Genomic DNA, 22984 nt, shown 5'->3' with positions numbered 1-22984 from the left:
CTTCAGATTCTGTGTCTGCCTCTCCCCCACTTGCACTCTCTCTCACTCTCTCTCAAAAATCAACATTAAAAAAAATTTTTTTTTAACTAAACCTATTCATAAAAAATCTAATTTTAAAACTCAACTAGTGTAGGGGTGCCTGGATGGCTCAGTCGGTTAAGCGTCTGACTTTGGCTCAGGTCATGATCTCGCAGTTTGTGAGTTCAAGCTCCGCATCAGGCTCTGTAAGGACAAGCTCGGAGCCTGAAGCCTACTTCGGATTCTGTGTCTCCCTTTCTGTCTGCCCTCCCCTGTTCGTGCTCTGTCACTCTCCCTCTCGAAAATAAAAATTAAAAATTAAAAATAAATAAATAAATAAACCTTAAACAAAATTTCAACTAGTATAGAAGGAAATGACCAGCTATCACTGTTTGAAAATTATGCCTCATATGGATGGCTAAAGCCAAAGATACTTAATAACAAAATGAGACTTAACACCTAATGAGTACTTTTATTGTTTCTACTGCAAAATGAAATTAATGAATTTATAGGAAATAAACTCCATATTAATAATATAATCTACTTTTTTAATAAATCAAAAACATAATTTCCTCCCAAAGAAAGAACAATGTCTTACTTTGAAATGACACACTGAACTAAGGAGATCTAAATTCTAATCCCACCTTTATGAATTATTAGTCATGTGACCTGGGAAATGTCACTTCTGCTCTCTGGTTAAGAAATGTAGTATTACATTGTAACAAAACATCTATAATAATTAGAAAGAAATTCAAATTGATTCAAAAAATAATGACTGAAAGAGACATTAAGATGATCTGTTTTGGGGTGCCTGAGTAGCTTAGTCAGTTAAGCATCCAACTCTTGATTTCGGCACAGGTTGTGATCTCATGGTCATGAAAATAGAGCCCTGTGTCAGCGATTCTCTCTCCCCCTCTCTCTTTGCCCTTACCCTGCACATATGCATATACTCTCTCTCTCTCAAAAAAGAAAAAAATAATAATGTTTTAATTATCTAAAAGACATTTACAGAACCTACAAAAAATTGAATATAAAAAGATAAAAAATGTTTTCTCAAAAATCAAATAAATGCAAATTTAAAACATACACTATTTTCTACTTAACACTTTTTCTTGAAGATAATGAAAAATGTTACTCTAATCAATATTTAATAAAGTAAGCATTCTTGTCACTACTGGTAATAATATATATTGCTTTATTCCTTTTAGAAAGTCTTCTGGCATTACATACCCTAAGAGGGGGAAAAAACCTTAAATACAGGGGTGCCTGGGTGGCTCAGTCAGTTGAGCGTCCGACTTTGGCTCAGGTCATGATCTTACGGTTTGTGAGTTCAAGCCCCACTTCGGGCTCTGTGCTGACAGCTTGGGACCTGGAGCCTGCTTTGGATTCTGTGTCTCCCTCTCTCTCTGCTCCTCCCCTGCTCACACTCTGTCTCTCTCTCAAAAATAAATAAAGATTTAAAAAAATTAAAGGAAAATAAAATTGACAAAACCTGTTTATTCCGACTGATTTGTGGTAAGAAAAGAAATTAAAAAAAAAAACCTTAAATACAAAAAAAGTTTTATCCTCTAAGGTCTTCATTATGGCCTAATTTTACTTTATAATGGCTAAGAATTGAAAACCACCCAAATCTGCCCAACAGTGGAACAGGTATGCGAATTATGGCATATACACTAACAGAATATTAGTATTACCATTCTTATAAAATATCTGCAATATCAAAAAATATATTACTATAACATTTTGTTAAAGAGCATATACCGTATTTTACAGACTAAATGTAGCAGTATTTTAAAACAAAACCTACTGAAGAAATATTAAAAGTAAATGCACCAAAATGTTATTAATAATGACTGCCTTGACATACTGAAACTCTGAGTACTGAACCAACTTTCTGATTCTCAAAAGTTTTCAAAATTTATCATGTACATGGCTCTTCTAACAGATATTTGTTTAAGAGAGACATATATTCAAAATAGAGTTTTCTCACCGTCAAAGAGAAATGTTGAATTCAAACAGCAGGTTTATGAAATGTAACAAACAGAAGGTTTAGAAATTCCATTCAACAAATATTTACTAAATACCCACTATGAACAATAACAGTGACAGATGCTATAATTTAAAATACACCAGTTAATAAAAAATTACCCATTTCCCTATTTTTCTAAAAAGTTTTATTATTGATGTATAGTTGACATACCACTGTTATACAAGTTTCAGGTATACAACATAGTGACCAACTATACTGAAAATGCATACCACAGTAAATTGTCCCATTATTATAATATTACTGACTATACTCCTTATGCTGTACTTTTTTTTTTTTTATCTCTGTGACTTAATTCATTTTATTCATTTATTTCATGCATCTCCCCACCACACCCCTCACCCTCCACCCCATCTACTCTGGAAACTACCAATTTGTTCTCTGTATTTATGAGTCTATTTTTATCTGTTCTGGTTTTCAGAGTCCATATATGAGTAAAATCATATGGTATTTGTCTTTCTCTGTCTTATTTCTCTTAGCATAATACCCTCAAAGTCCATCCATGTTGTTACAAATAGCAAGATTCCATTCTTCTTTATGACTAAGTAATATTCCACTGTATATGTATACACACACCACACACCCACACACCCACACAGTATCTTCTTTATTTATCTATTGATGAACACTTATGATGCTTCCACAGCTGGGCTACTGTAAATAAGGCTGCAAGAAATACAGGAGTGCATATATCTTTTTTAATCAGTGTTTTTGTTTTCTTTGGGTACTAAGTAGTGGAATTCCTGATCAAATGGTATTCCTATTTTTAATTTTTGAGGACCACCACACTTTCATGGTCACTGTATCAAATTACATTCCCACAAATAGTGCAAAATGGTTCCCTTTTCTCCACATCTTTGCCACCACTTTTTATTTTTTGTCATTCTGATACTAGCCATTCTGACTAGTAGGAGATGAGGATAGCTCATTGATTTTTTTTTTCTTTCCATTGAGGCTTTGATTTTCATTTCCCTGATGATTAGTGATGTTGAGCATCTTTTCATGTATCTGTTGGCTATCTGTATGTCTTCTCTGCGACAATGTCTATTTGGGTCTTCTGCCTAATTTTAATCAGACCATTTTTTTTTGCTGTTGAGTTATAGACGTTCTTTATACATTTAGGACACTAACCTCTTACCAGATATATCATTTGCAAATATCTTCTCCCACTCAGTAAGTTGCCTTTTGTTTTATTAATGGCTTCCTTTGATGTGGAAAAGCCTTTCATTTTTGTATAATCCTAATAGCTTATTACTGCTTTTGTTTCCCTTGCTTGAGGAGACATTTCCATAAAAATGTTGCTAAGGCATATATACAAGAGATTACTTGCTTATTTTCTTTTAGGAGTTTAATGATTTCAGGTCTCACATGTAAGTCTTTAATCCATTTTGAGTTTATTTTTGTTTATGGTATAAGAAAGCAGTCCAGTTTTATTCTTTGCATGTAGCTGTCCATTTTTCTCAACACTATTTGATGAAGAAATAGCTTTTTTCCCCACTGTATATTTTTGCTATCTTTCTCACAGATTAATTGACCATATAAGCATGGGTTATTTCTGGGCTCTCTATCCTATTCCATTAACCTCTATTTTTGTGCCAGTACCATACTGTCTTGATTACTATAGTTTTGTAGTATATCTTGAAATCTGGGATTGTGCTAACCTTCAGCTTTGTTCTTCTTTCTCAAGATTGCTTTGGCTATATAGGGTCTTCTGTGGTTTCATATAAATTTTAGGTTGATTTATTATAGTTCTGAATTTGGCTATGTTTTGATAAGAGTCATATATCAAATGGAAGTAAAAGTTGCAGAGAAGTTAACTGAGCAGAGAAGAAGATTTGGCAGGAGATGAGAAAGGTAAGAAAATTCAAAATTCTTTCTCAACTAATTTTTCCTAAGTGCCTGTAAAGAGAGGTTCTCTGTATGCTAGGAACCTCTCTGCATCACAGGAAATAACTCTATCTTTGATTTGCCCTTTTAAATTTTTTTCTATTTTTATGCCTCAAAAAAAAAATTATGAAAAATGTTACTTCAGTAAATACCTCAATAGGTCAACTTTTTCTTGAATTTTAACTAGCACCTTTACTTTAAAATTTTTCTATTACCAAAACCATTTTAAAGACCAAAAAGTCAATTAGAGATGCCTATAACTTCTGACAACAGGTTTTCTAGGAGATGCTGAGTTCTATCTACATCTTGGCAAACAAATACAGCAACTATTAGGTTTGCATTGGTTTCTTTAGCATGAACCGTAGTGTTGGGTACTCAAAAGATGTTTTGTTTTTTTTTAATCTTTTTTTTCAACGTTTATTTATTTTTGGGACAGAGAGAGACAGAGCATGAACGGGGGAGGGGCAGAGAGAGAGGGAGACACAGAATCGGAAACAGGCTCCAGGCTCTGAGCCATCAGCCCAGAGTCTGACGTGGGGCTCGAACTCACGGACCGCGAGATCGTGACCTGGCTGAAGTCGGACGCTTAACCGACTGCGCCACCCAGGCGCCCCATCAAAAGATGTTTAATAAATACCTACACATTTTTAAGTTCTCATTATCAGTGAATCAGTTAAAAATGAGTCTTAACTGCCCTATCTTTGTAACATACTAGTATGATCTGGGGGAGTATAGGGATGGGGGAATACTCTGAAGAAGTAAACATCATTAAGAACTCCAGGGTGCCTGTGTGGCTCAGTTGTGAAACATGTGACTTCAGCTCAGGTCAGGATCTCATCGTTTGTGAGTTAGAGTTGCACACATCAGGTGAGCTTGAGCCCTGCACTGGGTGAGCACAAATCCTGCTTTGGGTAAAACATGAGCCCCGCTTTGGCTGAGCCCCTGTTCTCTGTGTCTCTCTCTGCCCCTCATGGGATCCTCTGCCCCTTGCTCACTAGCCCCTCTCTATCTCTCAAAAATACAAAAAATAAGAACTCCAGAATACTGATATTGTGCTAAGGATATCTCCTTCTCTCAATCTTAAATAATTAACAGCATGCACAAAAGTTAACAATAATTATAACTATTTTACTAATTTTGGCTTTTATCTGTACTGACAGCTCAGAGCCTGGAGCCTGGAGCCTACTTCTGATTCTGTGTTTCCCCCTCTCTCTCTGCCCCACCCCTGCTCATGCTGTCTCTCTCTCAAAAATAAATAAGCATTAAAAATAATAATAATCTGGTTTCTAATAAATAAACTCCAATATAATTTACATCTAAATTTCTAGAAGAACCCAAGAAACAAAGGTATGCTTACCTGTGAGGGTCTTTGGAACTTGGTATAATATATACACATTCCCTCTTCGTCAAAGTGCTTTCTATCCAGGATTTCTGGGACTGAAACAAAAAGTTTTAAAAGATGGTTTATAAATTAACCCACCAATACTACAGTAAAATAATGTAATGATAAATACATAAAAACAAATAATTCCATACTATTTAATTTTTTTCCCAATCCACTAAATATTTACCGTTAAGTATATAATAAAGGCTTACTGAAGATAGCATACCTAAAATATCAGAATGAGTCCATTCAAGTCCATTGTTATTTGGATTACTAAATCAACATGCTGTGAAGATACTATTGCTTCATATAATGTGAGGAGGAAAATCAAGTTTGAGATTCCCACTATGGGCCAAAAACCTCAAGAGGGGGCAGTATGATCCTGGGAAATGGATCATTTAAAAGCCAATTAAAAGTGACCGTCAGAAAAAGATATCAAACAAATCCTAAAAGAAAAATATCAGGAAAAATAGAGACTAAAAACTTCAATAGAGATAGGGCAAGTTATTACATGATTACAGATGTCTGATTCACCAGATTGCTGTAACAATCTTAAATCTGAATAACCAAATCAATAGTCTCAAAATATATAAAGTGAAAATTTAACAGGGAAAATAAGACAAATTTAGGATCACAGTGGAAGATTAAAAAATTCCATCAATTACTGTAAAATTTGAAATAATTTTTAAAATTTAAAAGATATTTTATTTTGGAGAAAGAGGGAGTATGAGTGGGGGAGAGGGGCAGAGGGAAAGAGAGTATCTTAAGCAGGCTCCACATACAGCATGGAGCCCGATGCGAGGCTCAATCCCACAAACCATGAGATCATGACCTGAGCCTAAATCAAGAGTCAGATGCTTGACCAATTAAGCCACCCACACACCCCTAAATGATTTTTTTAAATTAATTTTTTATATCACTACTTAAGCTTCTCCCTGGATCCTTAGACTCTTAGACTCTGGATCCTTATCCTGCTACTGGCGACTGATTACAAAAGGATGAGGCATTAGGTACTGGGACAGACAAAACTCTATACATTATAATAGATTAAAGACCATTGGTTCCATCCTCCATGTAATATATCAGTATTAACAGGACAGTCCAAAAAAGGAAGAGCCCATGTTCTAAAAGGAAACCTCTAGGAGAAGAAACATAAGACAAAATTATGATGGGTGAAGTTTTGCAGGTTCCTCTCAAATCCTTCAGGTACCCTAACGATAAAACTTAGTCTGTCCCCCAATGCTAATTCTGGTACCAAAATTCTGTCTCTCCATCCAAAATGTCTATCTCCTAGGTCAATGGTTCTTTATTTAAATATACTCACTTAGGTAGGAGCAAATTATACCATAATCTCCTGGTTATAAAAAAACACAGGATGACCACTAGAAGAGCACTGAATCAGCAAAATATCTTACATTCTAAAACTCACTTAGCATAATCCCTCCACCATTCTCTAACTACTCCATAACTATTCCATAATGTAACTAGACAAAAACAAAACAATGACCTCTAGTTTCACTTTAAAACCCTGACCACAGGGGCACCTGGGTGTCTCAGTTGGTTAGGCAACTGACTTCGGCTCAGGTCATGATCTCACAGTTCATGAGTTCGAGCCCCGCGTCGGGCTCTGTGCTGACAGCTCAGAGCCTGGAGCCTACTTCAGATTCTGTGTCTTCCCCTCTCTCTACCCCTCCCCTGCTCATGCTCTGTGTCTGTCTCTCAATAATAAATAAACGTTAAAAAAAAAAAAACTCTGACCACAAACCTCAAATGCTCCTTAATGATGCCCAATAATCGCACAATATTTCTCTGGTCCATTTTCTCATTTTCCTGTATGATTTCACAGTATTTCCTTCTTTCCTCAAACCTCTAACCCTCCTTTCCCATTCTTAATCTCAAAAGATGACCTCACTTCCCATTTAACTGAGCAAATTTAAGCAACAAGAACATGTACAACTTCCATCACATCTAGCCACTAATGAGCCCATATATTCTGCTTTCCTTCCTGTGACTATGTTTACTTCTATTTAAGTCCAACCACTCCTCTTGCATCCTAGGTCCCACACACCTCACGAAGTAAAGGTCACTCTCTACCAGTTAATTTTTTTTTTGTCCTTTATTAACTCATTCCCATCAACATGCAACATGCTACCAACTCTCATTTTAAAAAACAAACACAACAAACTTTTGTCTGACCCCACCTTCTCCTCAAGTTAACACTCCATATTTCTGCCTCCACCTACAGTACAGATCACAGGTAAAAGTTTTTCCCTCTTTTCTTTTCCTCCCATGCTTTCTAAACCCCACTCCAGTCAGACTTTCAAGCCAACCATTCTTTCTCTAAATCCAAAAATCAATTTTCAGGACTCATCTTCACTGATATATCAGCAGCATTTAACAAAGCTGATCATTCTCACCTACTTAAAACATCTTCATGAGTTAGTTTGGTTTTCTTCTCTTCACTGCTCACTCCTTCTACCTCCTTTGCTGATTCCTCCCTTTATCTCCCCAATCTTTGGAGTTCTTTTTCCCAATTATATTCACTCACATCCAGTTTATTATCAATAACTGGATGAGTCCCAAATTTATATTTCTACACTAGCTCCTTCCCTAAACTCTATGCTCATATATTGAACTGCCTACTCAACAGCTTTACTCTGATGTCCAAGAGGCATCTCAAACTTAAGATGGGGTATCTGGGTGGCTGAGTTGGGTAAGTGTCCGTCTCTTGGTTTCAGCTCAGGTCATGATCTCATGGTTCATGAGATCAAGCCCCGTGTCAGGCTCTGTGCTGATAGCATGGAACTTGCTGGGCATTCTCTCTCTACCTCTGTCTCTGGCCCTCCCCTGTGTGCATGCTCTCTCAAAACAAACAAACAAACAAACAAACAAGATGGCCTAAACTGAACTCACCTTTCATTGAAACACTTATTTCTTAGTCTTCCCCATCTCAGTAAATGGCAACTCTATTCTTCCAGTTCTATTTTTTAAGGCAAAAATCTCAGTGACATTCTTGATTTCCTCTTTATCTACTTCCCCTATAAAACCCCATGAGCAAAATCTGTCAGGTTGCCTTCAAAACACATCCAGAATCCAGCCACTTCTCACATCTTCACTGCTACTATTCTGATCCAAGCCATTACCACCTTTTGCCTGGCTTACCAGAAATCACTCTATCACCCTTGCTACTTTACAGTCTATTCCTCAAGAGAGATAATCTTTTAAAAATATGTCATTATGTCACTTCTCTCTCAAGACTCTCCAATGCCTTCACGTCTTACTCAAGAGTGTTATAAAAGCCAAAGTCCTTACAATAGCCTTTAAGGTCCTAGTGCTTTGCATCTCTGCATCCTGCTTCATTACTTTGATTCTATCACCTCCTTCAAGTATTTGAGCAAATGTCACTTTCTCAGTGAGGCTTACACTATTTAAAAATGCAATTTCCAACACCATCCCTCACAGTCTTATGGAACTACAGAGTAATAGGGCCATCATCCCCAGGATCACATTTAAAGCACTGTCCTGAGAACCAAAAGATCTGACCATGTCAGTTTAAACTACTAGTATATTATTCCTAATCTAGACCTTTCTCCCACTCCACAACCATACACTGAAACTAAGGCAGAGCACATGTAACTGAAAAGACAAGACATTTCATGGAATTTCTGCTTGTAACTTAAAAAAAAATATTTGGTAGTGCTACTCTAACATATGATGATGTGAGGCTGAACTTCTACCAAAACCAACTTAACCTGCTGCTTAAAACTCATGAAATTTTCATTATGCTATTATTAAGAAACACAGGATTCAGGAGTAGTGCTGAAATTACATTGTGATTTGCTTATTTAAAGTCTGCATCTCTTAGGGGCGCCTGGGTGGCTCAGCTGGTTAAGCATCTGACAGGCTCAGGTCATGATCACGGCTTGTGAGTTCGAGCCCCACATCGGGCTCTGCTGACAGCTCAGAGTCTGGAGCCTGCTTTGGACTCTGTGTCTCCCTTACTCTCTGCACCTCCCCTGCCCCTCTCAAAAATAAACATTAAAAATATATATAAAGTTTGCATCTCTTAGACAAATTGGAAATGGTTTGTAAAAAAAGAAAAGGCAGGTTAGTGATTGTACTTATTGCTATACGCTTATTGCTTGTTCACTTATTAATATAATTCAGATACAGATAATATGGGAAAGTTTGGTCATTTTAAACATAAACTTACTATCACCCAGCAATTCCACTCTGAGGTATCTTTCCAAGAAAAAGAAAAACATGTCCACACACAGACTTGTATCTGAATGTTCACAGAAGCAATATTCGTAACAGGCAACAAAATAAAATATCCATATAATAGTATACTACTTATTAAGAGGGACAAGCTAAGGATAACATGCAACATTGCTACACCTCAAAAACATTACACTAAGTGAAAAAAGGCACATAAGATTATGTAACTGCATTTGCATGAAACTTCTAGAAAAAGACAAAAACATAGGAACTGTTAAGTTTAGTAAATGCCTGGGGCTAAGAGTAAGAGGAGTGATAAACTGCAAACACATACTAGGAAACTTTGGGAGAGGAGAGAAGTGTGCTAAAACTGTATCGTGGTGGTTATAAAACTAAATTTACTAAAAGCCATCAAACTTGTATACTTACAGAGGGCAAATTTTAGAGTATGTGCATTATACCACAATAAAGCTACTTGAAAGGCAGGGGTTAAGAAACATATAAAAACAGAATGAAGAGAACAAATGTATGTTTAATCAGAGTTCCAGAAGGAGAAAAGGGAAAGAATGGGCAAAGGCAATGTTTAAAGAAATGATAAGAATTTCCCAAAACTGATGAAAAACGATTTGCAGATTCTGAAAACCCAACATGAAGATAAATAAAAAAGTTATTAAAAGACAATAAATTCAGAATAAGTTAGAGGTAAAATATTCCAGCAATGATCTTCTATTACAGTTACAAGTTTATAAAACACCTCAAGCCATATGTTTTCAAATGCAAAGTGGTTGTTTTGCTGTGTTTTGCTTTGTTTTTAGTAATCTCTATACCCAACATGGGGCTCCAATTCACAAACTCCAGATCAAGAGTCACATGCGTTTCTGACTGAGCCAGCCAGGCATCCCTGACAGTGGTGTTTACAATTTACTTTGTATAACAAATGAAGATCAAAGGAGTACAAACCCATGGGGGCAGGGGTCTTTCTAGGCTCAACCAGAAATAAAGACACCCCCCCCCCCCAAAGACTCTCATAATCCCATAGCTACATTTGGCATGGCCTCTTATAAAAATAGATTGGGGTGGGGCACCTGGGTGGCTCAGGGTGTTAAGCGATGGACTCTTGATTTCGGCTCAGTTCATGATGTCATGGTAGTGAGATCAAGTCCCAAGTTAAGTACTGCATAAGCCCAGGGCCTGCTTTGGGTTCTCTCCTTCTGCCCTTCTCCCACTCACACGAGCACTCACTCGCTCTCCAAATAAGTGAACATTAAAAAAAGGGGGGGAGGGGTGTGTGCCTGGGTGGCTCAGTTGGTTGAGCATGTGACTTCAGCTCAGGTCATGATCTCACAGTTTGTGAGTTCAAGTCCCACATGGAGCTCCACACTGACAGTATGGAGCCTGCTTGGGAATCTCTCTCCCTGTCTCGCTGCTCCTCCCCCACTCATGCTCTCTCACATTCAAAATAAATAAACTTAAAAAAAAAAAAAAGACTGGAGTCACAGACTACCAACAAGGGAGCATCAACTATTCTTGTTTGGTGGGAGTCTCTGGATCAAACATGCAACAGACAGCTTAAGTGCAAGGTGACAAGATACACAATGAGCAGGTACAGGATCTGCCCTTGCCTCATAAACCTCAAAAGCCAGTATCTCTTGTTAACAGCTTCATAGATGACAAGGTCCCCCACAAAGGAAATGCCCAGTACAGGAGTCACTGAACAAAGGGAAACCCAAAGCTATGACTTACTTCTCTATTAGCCAATATTTTTGGTTTCCCAATTCATATAAATTTACCCATATGTCACATAAAAAATGTTGCCTAAAAACACAGTTGACGTTGTATCTTTTGTAAACCCTTTGCCCAAAGTGCATATAACAAGAGGTAACTTTAATTAGTAGATAGTGCGTTTTTCAGGCACTGTTCTAAATGTTTTATATGCGTTAACTCATCCTATTCTCACAGTAATCCTATGAATTGGGTGCTATTAGTATTCCCTCATTATAGATGCACAAACTAGTTAGACACAGAAGTTAAGAAACTGCCCAGAGTCACACAGCTAATTGTTTGCCCTGACTCCAAAACCTCTACTGACTTTTCAAGAGAAATTTAAGATAAGCATTTCAAGACCACTTGATGATATGCTTTAAATAAGCCACTGAGTAAAAATACATTAATTACTTTAAAAGGGGAATGCCTGGGTGATCATTTTGTGTATAATTTTCTGAACAGGATTGCTTCTTGGCCCTTTGACTAAGATCAAGGGTAATTTTCTGAACATGGGGGGGGGGGGGGCGGTGAAGAACAGAAGGGCTAACATACTTCTCCCAAAAGGTATTGTTAATTACTAACTACTGCTAACCAGTATTAGCTTTCCCCCTATTCTGTTCCTAGCCTGCCTAAAGCAACTTCAGCTATAGTTATTCAAACAGGGTTGGGATAGGGGCAGATTCCAACAATTTGGACTGCTCTACAGCAATGAACTAATGGCCCAGTTAAGTCTAAATGCTGGTGTGCAAAACTTTGGGTATTTACCCATTGAAATACTCACAAAAATGAGTCACAGGTATATACTTTTCATAGCTATGCCTTCCTAACTAAATGTTAATAAAAATATTTCACATTTTTATTTAAGAGATGGTTCTATATGGAAAATAAGGAATCCCAAGTAGAATTTAACATTAAGAAATGATCAGAGCTCTGGATAGGAAGATTAATTAGGGAGACAAATAAAAGTAAACTAGAGCCACCAGTATTTGTGGGAGGGGCAATGGGGTTCTGGACTAGTAAAGGAATGGATACAAGAGACAATTTCCAAATCCTTTACTTTAGCATGATGCCTTCTGTTTTTTTTTTTTAATTTTTTTAATGTTTATTTTTGAGAGAGAGAGAGAGAGAGAGTGACCACTAGTGGGGGAGGGGCAGAGAGAGAGAAGAAGACACAGAATCCAAAGCAGGCTCCAGGCTCCAGGCTGTAAGCAGAGAGCCCTAAGCGGGGCTGGAACTCACAAACCTCAAGATCTTGACCTGAGGTGAAGTTGGACGCTTAACTGGCGAGCCATCTAGGTTTCCCTGCACGATGCCTTTTTTAACAAAACTACAGAATGATTATTAATATAGTCCTGGTTTCCCATCTTTTCTTCAAATTCACTTCTACCATTATTTTTCAACAAACGTGTGCAACTTACTGGGCCCCTAATGAACACCTCTTCTCTTAAACTGATGTTCCTTCAATTTCAGACTTAGAGAAGTATGGCTATACTCTAAATGGGGAATCAGCAAATAGTGATGGTAAATGTTTTAGGCTTTTAGACCACATACTGTCTCTGTCATATATTGTTTTGTTTTTTAAACTTTAAAAAATGTAAAAACTGGGGCCCCTGGGTGGCTCAGTCAGTTAAGCATCTGACTTGGGCTCAGGTCATGATCTCACCATTCACGAGTTTAAGCCCCGTGTCAGGCTTGGTGCTTATAGCTCAGAGCCTGGAGCCAGCTTCAGATTCTGTGTCTCCCTCTCTCTCTGCCCCACTTGCACTCTGTCTCTCAAAAATAAACATTAAAAAAAATTTTTTTTTAATGTAAGAACCATTCTTACCTCAAAGCCATACAAAACAGGCCTTGGCCATATTTGGCCCACATGGCATAGTATACCAAGCCATACTCTGAATCCCACAAAAATATGGACTTACACGTTCCTACTGAGTCCATTCAATCCAAAAAGGAAGTGCCAAGCCCTTCAAATTATTCTCCTACACTGTTTCTTGGACATTAATATCCCTTCTACCCAGTTCTACAATCCCAATAGATCCTCGTATTAAGAGTTGCTTTTCAATGAGGGGGAAAAAAAAAAAGGTGGGACTGAAGAATTTTAAATGTTCATTAACAAAGTTATTTTTCCTGTAGGAATTTCAAAAGAAAAACACTTAAAATAATCATATATTTATAGATGTTGTATCATCTATAAATATATATAAATCATATATAAGTCCTATATAAATAAAATGAAATAAATAAAAAATACAATAAATCATATACAAATTGTATATATATAAAACAATAAAACCTAAACATCACTGAGCAAAAAAATGTAGTACTTTGAGTAGATATACTAGGTTTTTTCCAGAAATAATGGTCTTTTCCAATCACCATCAACCTAAGACACTTCAGCCACTTTTAGTATTCATTTTGTAACTACTCAAAATAGGAGTGCTACTAAATTTTAGGACATAACACAAATCTTGCTCACAAATTAGTTTCATTTTATCATTCTTTTTCTAAACAGATAGCCAGGGGCGCCTGGGTAGCTCAGTTGGTTGAAAGACCACTCTTGATTTGGGCTCAGGTCATCCCAGGGACATGGGGACCGAGCCCCACGTCGGCTCCACACTCAACATGGAATCTGTTTAAGATTCTCTCTCTCCCTCTCCCCCACTCATGCACACACTCTTTCTCTCTCTGAAATAAAAAAAAATAAAAAATAAAAAAATAAACAGCCAGTGCTATCCTTTCAAAACCTCAAACTTTCCACAGTAGTTTCTAATTGGCATATCCATCCAAAACTTTAGTGAAACTGTTCGCTAAGTAACTTAAATCGTGTCACTCTTGATGCTCACAAATTTTGACCAAATTTTGTGTCTGTAGGGACATCAATGACATTAGTATGTTTCAAGACTATCTCTTATAGCTTCCCCTAACTTTAATATTCACCAATTTTATTTCAAGGGCTTGCGGTCTTCTCACTTTGTGTAGCTGTCAAATGTAAATATATGCTTTCCACACAAAGCATTCCTGTGCATGGCCCTCATTTATTATATTAGGGACTGGCCTCAGACACCTGAGAGTCACATACCCCCAGGTGATGGTTATAAATCCCTCCCAACGATAGGTTTATGCAAGTTTTGGAATTCTGAGTTTCTTCCCTGCCATCACATACCCAATGAAATGTGCATGGATTTTAAACATATATTAATTTATATTTTTATACTTCTCTTCTCCTTGTTTTGCTGGGCTGCATTACTGAATTTTACCAAGAGGTGGCACACTATGAACACAAACCAGAAAATTCCTAAACTTAAATGTTTTAGGTAAAGTAAAAACTATAATCACAGAATGTTAGCACTAGAAATTAACTTAAAAATCACTTCGTGATATTCAGTAGTGAAAGAGCAGAAATTCTGGAGTCTGAGTAACTGGAGTTAGAATTATAGCTTTGTTGTTTACTATCCATGCAATGTCAGGCAAGTTTCTGACGTTGTGACCTAATAACAATACCTATCTTATAATGTTGCTCTGAAGATAAAACAAAATGATCCACGCGAGGCGTTTCAGCAGAATGCCTAACACACTGTCAAATCTCAACAATGCTTCAAAATTCTTTAAGTTATAAATTCTTCCTGTCTACCAGCAATAAGGGGCACATACATTATAAATAAACCCTCTAACCTCATCCACTGTCTCCATAAATTAGTACCAGCATATCTCCTTCCCGCCTACATGCTAATGGTAAAAATTGGGGGAAAAAATTAAAGACTGCTTTTTTCTACTTCAAGGTAACAACTGGAAATCAATCTACTTTTAAAACTAAATACACTCTATGATTCTATATATTAATATTAAAAAGGAGCTGCTAGCTATGTTAGCTCTAGCAGACTAATCCTCCCACAAATAACAGCCATAAACTTTGGACAAAATAAAAACAAAAACAAGCAAACAAACAAAAAAACAACTAGTTTACATACTAAAGACCCAAAAGCAGGCAGAAATTGAATGGAGTCTATTAAAAATGAAAGGACAGCACTGAATGAGTTTCCCAGTTTTTAAGGCTTTTCTGTAACAGGCCCCACTCCATACCTACTGAGCAGCTAAAACTCCAATGGAAATCCCAGAGTCTTACTGGCTTAAAAAAACAAAATATCAAGTTCAAGGTGACAAAAGCAGTTGGAAAGCGATGGGAAAAGTCCTTCAAAGGAGAAAGTCACATAAAGGGTGCCCCAACCTATGGCCGACCCATGAAAAATGTATACACAGTACAGACTCCAAGCAGCCCAATTAAGAATAAAAGAACTGAATGCACACTTTGGCTGCCCACAATGAGACAGAGTATGGAATCTCAGTACAGTCAAGTAAATCAACTACTATCTTAATCTATTCTGAGTGCCATAACAAATACCATAAGCTAGGTGGCTTAAGCAACCAAAATTCACTTTCTCACAGTTATAGAAACTGTAATCCAACATCAATCAAGGTTCCAACAGGGTTCATGTCTGATAAAGACTCTCTCCTTGGGCTGCAGACAGCTATCTTCTCACTGTGTCTTCACATGGTACAGGGCAAGCTCTCTGGTGTCTCTTCTTATAAGGGCCTTACCCTCATGACCTCATCTAACCCTAATTACCTCCCAAAGACCCCATGTCCAAATGCCATCACACTGGAGGTTAGGGCTTTAACAAAGAATTTAGGGGAGAGTGGCACAAACACTGAGTTCATAACAACTACTTTAAAAAGAATCAAGTCTTCAGAAGGGGTATAACAGAACTCAGAGTCTAAAAGGTAACATTCACAGTGTCTATCACACAATTCAAAGTGACGAGACTTAAGAAGAAATAGGAAAATGTGACCCACACTCAAAAAAAAAATTAAAAAGGGGTTTACATACTAATAAAATGCATACACTTAAAAATTAAATGACATTACAGACCTAGAAATTCTGAGTTATGTGAAACATTTGTACACAGGTCAATATGCCTGCCAACAATGGCACAGACAGTGACAAAGAAAAATTAAGGCTAGCCTAAAGCAAAATGTTGAAATAGGCTGGCACTCTGACTTCCTCTATCTTTCTCCCTCTATCTAGAGCCCAACTCATTTGACCTTCTGGCATTCTTAAAGGCCGTTACTCTAGAGTTCTGCTCTTATTCTTAATTGGCTGCCAACTACTTAACTAATTCACTAATAATTAGGTATCACTGGTAATTCAGTTGTGGCCAACCTGAATCTAGCTCAAAGAGTAGTAATTTTTTCCTTATGTATTCTAGAAAGAGTCTTACCTAGAGTAATTCATTTTAATATAAAGAATTATTAATAAAATGAAAAGGGATCGAAACTCATCAAGATAAAAAAGATAATAAGCATGTTGGCCAAGAGCCACCTGGATGGCTCAGTTGGTTAAGCATCGAACTTCAGCTCAGGACATAATCTCATGGTTTGTGGGTTTGAGCCCATATGGGGCTTTGCACTGACAGTGTGAGGAGCCTGCCTGGGATTCTCTCTCTCTTCCTTTCTTTTGGCCACCACCCCCCCCCCGCCCCATGAACTTAAAAAAAAAAATAAGCATGTTGGCCAAAAAAACTTTTAATTTTTTGTTATTTTTTTTTAAAGAGAGAGAGAGAGCACGAATGGGGAAGAAGGGCAGAGGGAGAGGGAGCAGAGGAAATCTCAACCAGGCTCCACACTCAGCACAGAGCCTGACATGGGGCTCAATCCCACAACCCTGGGTTCATGACCTGAGCTGAAAGCAAGAGCTGGATGCTCAACCAACTGAGCCACCCAGGTGCCCTCAAATTTTTAATTGTTTATGCCAAGTTATTTTACCTAGACACCTAAGAGTGCTAAAAAAACAAAATAAATATACCGACATAGGAACAGACAAACAGAACAATGGAACAAGTTGCTTGGAAACAAAAACTTACCTTGAAGGAAACTTTTGTTGTATGATGGAGAGAACAATATGAATTAGGAGAAGATATGATTTATTCTGTGTACATGAACTATCACACTAAATCCAAAAATGAATACTACATGGATTAAAGTCAAAATGTGAAAAGCAAAACTTTAAAATTTCTACCAAAAAAAAAAAAAAATAGAATAACTTTATGACCTCAGGAAAATAAAAGGCACATGCTATAAACAAAATACTGATAGGGGCACCTGGCTGGCTCAGTTGGAAGAGCATGAGACTCTTGGTCTCAGAGTTGTGAGTTTGAGCCCCCCATTGAGTGCAGAAATTATTTAAATAAACTTTTTTTTAAAAAAAAAGGAGAAAATACAGATAAATTATAACACTAACATTAAAAACCAAAGTACATCAGGGCACCTGGGTGGCTCAGTCAGTTGAGCATCTGACTCCAGGTTAGGTCATGGTCTTGTGGTTGGTGGGTTCAAGCTAACGTCAGGCTCCGTGCTGATGGCTCAGAGCCTGGAGCCTGGAGCCTGCTTCAGACTGCTTCAGATTCTGTGTCTCCCTCTCTCTGTGTCCCTTCACCATTGTGCTTGGTCCCCCATCTCTCTCTCTCTCTCAAAAATAATAAACATCTGGGTCGCCTGGGCGGCTCAGTCGGTTGGGCATCTGACTTCGGCTCAGGTCATGATATTGTGGTCTGTGACTTCAAGCTCTGCATTGGGCTCTGTGCTGACAGCTCTGAGCCTGGAGCCTGCTGCAGATTCTGATTCTGTGTCTCCCTCTCTCACTGGCCCTCCCCCACTCACTCCCTCAAAAAAAAAAATGAATAAACGGTAAAATTTTTTTTAAATATAAACATTAAAAAAAATGTACATCAACAACCTAAAATAAGTAAATAGCTTACCATTAACCAAGTAAAAAGTTAAGAAATTTTTACTCTACTAGCCTTTTCTACAGGCTAGAAAAGATATTTGTAGCCATAAAGTACCACCCAAAAATATGCAGAATAAAGAACTTCTACAAGTAAATAAGAAAAAAATAATCCAATAGAAAAATGAGCAGAGACTATAAATAGGCAATTCATCAGAGACAAGGAAACCATAGCCAAAAACTCATAACGTGAAATAATACTCAGTATTAGTAATCAGTAACATGCAAATTAAAACAATGAGGAACTACTTCACATTCATGAGTCTGGCAAAATAAAAGAACCTAATCAATGAAGTGTGGCAAAGATGTTGGCAGAATTGGAAATTCTCATATACTTTATAGGGAGTATAAACCACACAACTACTTTGGTCAACACTTTGGCAATTATCTCTAAAGTTGAAAATGCACCCACCCTACGATTTACCAATTCTACTTCTAGATATATGCATCTTAGAAAAATTCTCACACTTGTACATTAGATGATACATACATGCACCATTATTTGTAAAAAAAAAAAAAAAAAAAAAGGAAATAACCCAAATGCCAAACAACAGTAAAATGGATAGTATATTCTATAATGGGATAGTAAACAGCAGTTAAAAGAGGTGAACTAAAAAGCTGCTCTGAGCATGCACGGGGAGGATATCTTACAGAGAAGTAGTAATGTTAACTTTGAATGAGAACAAAGATAAAAAAAAAAGTAAATAAAAACAAAATGAAAGTGGTGACCTAGACCTTACCTGTATTATTAATATGAATAAACCTCCAAAACCTAATGTTGATTTAAAAAACCAACAAATTCCATGGGGCACCTGGGCAGCTCAGTTGGCTGGGCCTCCGACTTCGGCTCAGGTCATGATCTCACTGTCTGTGGGTTCAAGCCCCGCATCAGACTTTGTGCTGTCAGCTCAAAGCCTGGAGCCTGCTTCAGATTCTGTGTGTCCCTCTCTCTCTGCCCCTCCCCTGCTCACACACTGTTTCTCTCTTTCTCTCAAAAATAAATACAGACTTAAAAAAATTTTTTTTAAGTCCACCAAGGGGCACCTGGGTGGCTCAGTCAGTTGAGCGTCCAACTTCAGCTCAGGTCATGGTCTTGCAGTTCGTGAGTTCGAGTCCCACAGTGGGCTCTGTGCTAACAGCTCAGAGCCTGAAGGCTGCCTCAGATTCTGTGTGTGTGTCTCTCTGTCCCCTTCCCCTGCTCATGCTCTAAATAAATGTTAAAAAAAATTTTTTTTAAAAAGTCCATAAAAAGATGTACGTAATTCCATATATATAAAACTACCAGGAACTACTATGTGTTATAATTCTATAATACATAGAGAGACAATACTACATATATACAACATATATAAGATATATTATATATATTTACAACTACAAAAAGCAAGCAAAGGAACAACAAGAGACAGTTATGTCTGCAGAAGTGGAAAGTGGAATGGCATTTTGATGAAGTACTTGGAAGTTTCAATTTTACCTCCAATATTTTATTTCTCAAGCTAGGCGGTAAGTACATAGACTGCTATTACATTACGATCACATTTTTATCGATCTGAATTCCACAACAAAAAACAATTACCAAAGAATTCAAATGATATACATTTATTTAAAAATATTATGTACCTGTAATCAAACAGTACAATTTAAATTCTTCACTTTTATTCCTGTCTCCTTGTTACCTAATATTTTTCCCAAAGCAACAGAATCTGTTGAATTAAATGGATCCATCACATTAATCTAATTCAATGACCACTGATATACTTTCAGATGATGCCACAAAAGTTAATCTGAAAAAGACAAATCTAAAGAAAACATTGGGACATTCTCTATTACAAAACTCCAGCCTTCATATTGTGAGTAAACCCTACCAATCTATTCTCTATCTCTGAGTATTTGTTAATACACTTATGTTAGATTTTCACAGTTTTTATGAAAGAGTTCTACCCATCACAGAAATCTACTTAATGAATTTCCAATCTACTAAGGATTCCTTCTGACTAGTAAATCTCTGCACTTCGACAATGTATACAATGTATACGATGCATACAACTGAATTCTGAATAATTTATCTTAAGGATATTACATAGAAATTTGGTAATAAAGAAAATTCTAAGTTTTACAGCATATGAAGAAAAAACATGGTAAATAAATTTTTTTAAGGTAACACATTCTTCATGACCTTAACTTTTGAAGTACCTGGGTGACTCAGTCAGTTAAGCATCCAACTCCAGATTTCCACTTAGATCATGGTCTCGTGGTTTTTGAGTTCAAGCCCCACATCAGGCTCTGCAATGACAGTGCAGAGCCTGCTTGGGATTCTCTCTCTCCCTCTGTCTCTGTCCCTACCCTGCTCGTGCGTTTTCTCTCTCAAAATAAATAAACTTAAAAAAAAATTTTTTTAATATTAAAAAAAATGACCTTAACTTTTTACTTAACATAACACCTGCCATCTTAGATCTCACAAATATACATGTCTCTGAGTATCAAGGTCCTTCTCCAAGTGCATAATTTGGTGAGTCAATTATCTACTGTACCACTTACTGGCCTAATGACCTTTGGTTGAGTGATTTTGCCTCTCTGTTCCTTCCATAAATAATGGAGAAAAAGTGCCTACTTCAAGAATTTTTTTTGAGAGTAATAATATGCAATAATATATGTAAAACATTTAGAACAATGACCACAGCTAAATGCTACTACATGTTAGCTAATATTATGAAAATCGGTCTAAAGCCTGTTACACACGTTTCTAAATCAAGAGTACCTTCTGGGTATTAGGTATTGTACACTATACTCTTAAAGACAAGGAAGACCACTGGTTTATATACCCAAGGGTAATTTATAGACCTATATTTCTAGTCTAGTTAATGTTTATCCAATCTCCTTACAGTAATAGTCGGCTTCTCAGATAACTTTCCTTCTATTCATTCCCAGCATACTACCAAATTGTCAGAGGAAAATAGGTAACTAAGCCTACTAACTTTCACTTTGCACATATTTTTCAATCAGTGAACTCTGGGCTCAGGTTGCTATATTCCTAATAATGATGTGGCTCAAAAGTGTTTTCTTTCCATGAGGAGCTGGGTTTCTAAAAGTAGTGGTTTCCAGCAGTCTGGTAGCTAGATAGTTGAGGTGTTAAGTTAGTAACATTTTTTCATGATGCAAAGAGGGACAAATAGTGTCTCACAAACTTTAATCCTAGTATTCTCCTGATATCAAGTAAAGATTATCATCTGCTTTTTACAGACAGAGAGGGTAACAGCAGTGCTCCTCAAAGAGTATGATTTGGCAGAGATGCTTATGTGAAGAGCCAAGTCTACCAACTTCAAAAAAACTGCCTACCACCATACATCAAAAGCATCCCAACTCTTGATGGTGGTTCAGGTCGTGATCATGCCATAGTGAGATCATGCCCTGCGTTGGGCTCCAGGCTGAGCATGCAGCCTGCTTGGGATTCTCTCTCTTCCTCTCTCTCTAACCCTCCCTTGCTTGCTCTTTCTCAAAATAAATAAGTAAACTTAAAAAAAATAAAAATGACATATATCTAAGTTCTTTTATATTAACACACGTTAAGTGACTCGGTTAATATCCCTACAGATAGCCAAATAATGCTCATTCTAAACTAATCTCAACTACTCTGAATTTGGGTACCTCCAGGCACCAAATTTAAAGCAAGCATTTAAGAAGCAGTTGTGAAAGGAAGGAAGGAAGTCAGAAAGAAAGAAGGAAAGGAAGAGAAAGAAAGAAAGAAAGAAAGAAAGAAAGAAAGAAAGAAAGAAAGAAAGAAAGAAAGAAAGAAAGAAAGAAAAGAAACTAAAATTTAATCATATACTGAAAGGTTACTACAAAAAATAAGAAAAAAGAAAAACCTAGAAAGAAATAACAGATCAATAGCAATAATCATCAATGGCTACTACTAAAACTATATAAGTGTCTAACCAAGAAATTCACAACTGATCAGGCAGCTAACACCAAGCCCACTGATCAATCCTAACAAGAGAAAGAAAAGAAAAAGAAAAAAGAAAAGAAAAGAGAAAAGAAAAACAATCAGAAAGCATGTGCTTCTTAATGTGATGCAATACAAGATACATAGCACGACCTGTGAAGTACTCTTGCCAAAATATCATACCACAATCTGATCAAGTCTTTAGATTAAGCACAGGAAATAGAGAAACAAGTTACATCACACTGTATGGATGTATCGAACAAAATCCAAGCTGTGGGAAATTCTACAGGACAAATGATCTGGATTTTTCTTATTAAATAAATGGTAAGTGATAAGACCAAAAAAAAAAAAAAGGGGGAGGGGTTACTAGAGACTGAAAGACTTATTTATCAACCAAATGCTATATGGAATTCTTTGGATTCTGAATTAAACAAGCCAACTGAAGAAAAACATGAACCAATCAGGGAAATAAGCTGAATATTTAATTATATTAAAGAATTACTCATTTTCCAGGTGTGTTAATAGTACTATGGATGTATTAAGAGTCCTTATCTTTTTAGAGATACACAGAATGAAGCATTTATAGATATGTCCAAGATTTGCTTTTAAGTCATCCTATTTAAGGGGGAATGGGAGTGATAATAGAGGAAACAAAATACACATTTCAAACTGTCAAAACTGGTCATGGATATATGGTGATTGATTTTCCTATTATATTTCTGTATGTGTGAAATGTCCCATATTATACTGTTAAAGAGAGAGAGAATATCAGAGCACTAGACCAAAAATATCTGATTGGTGGAACTCTCAAACTTTTGCAAGTGCTTGTGCGTCAACAGACTTTTATTTAAAAATCAAAACCAAAAGTGTACATTTTAAGTACTGCCT

General features: G+C 36.8%; 1 protein-coding gene across 3 annotated transcripts in view; it reads right to left on the bottom strand.

Annotated features, from left to right (window-relative positions):
- Window positions 1-22984, bottom strand: part of TRPM7 (transient receptor potential cation channel subfamily M member 7) — a 121248-nt gene that overhangs the window by 94681 nt on the left and 3583 nt on the right. For all 3 annotated transcript variants that reach the window (XM_015063469.3, XM_027067239.2, XM_027067238.2), the window contains exon 2: window positions 5310-5389. In XM_015063469.3, the coding sequence (XP_014918955.2) occupies window positions 5310-5389 (80 nt within the window). The remainder of the gene's footprint in view (window positions 1-5309; window positions 5390-22984) is intronic.

This window comes from Acinonyx jubatus, chromosome B3, assembly GCF_027475565.1.
Source record: "Acinonyx jubatus isolate Ajub_Pintada_27869175 chromosome B3, VMU_Ajub_asm_v1.0, whole genome shotgun sequence".
Taxonomy (NCBI): Eukaryota; Metazoa; Chordata; class Mammalia; order Carnivora; family Felidae; genus Acinonyx; species Acinonyx jubatus.
The sequence above is the reverse complement of the archived record's forward strand: the minus strand, read 5'-3'. Positions and strand labels throughout refer to the sequence as shown.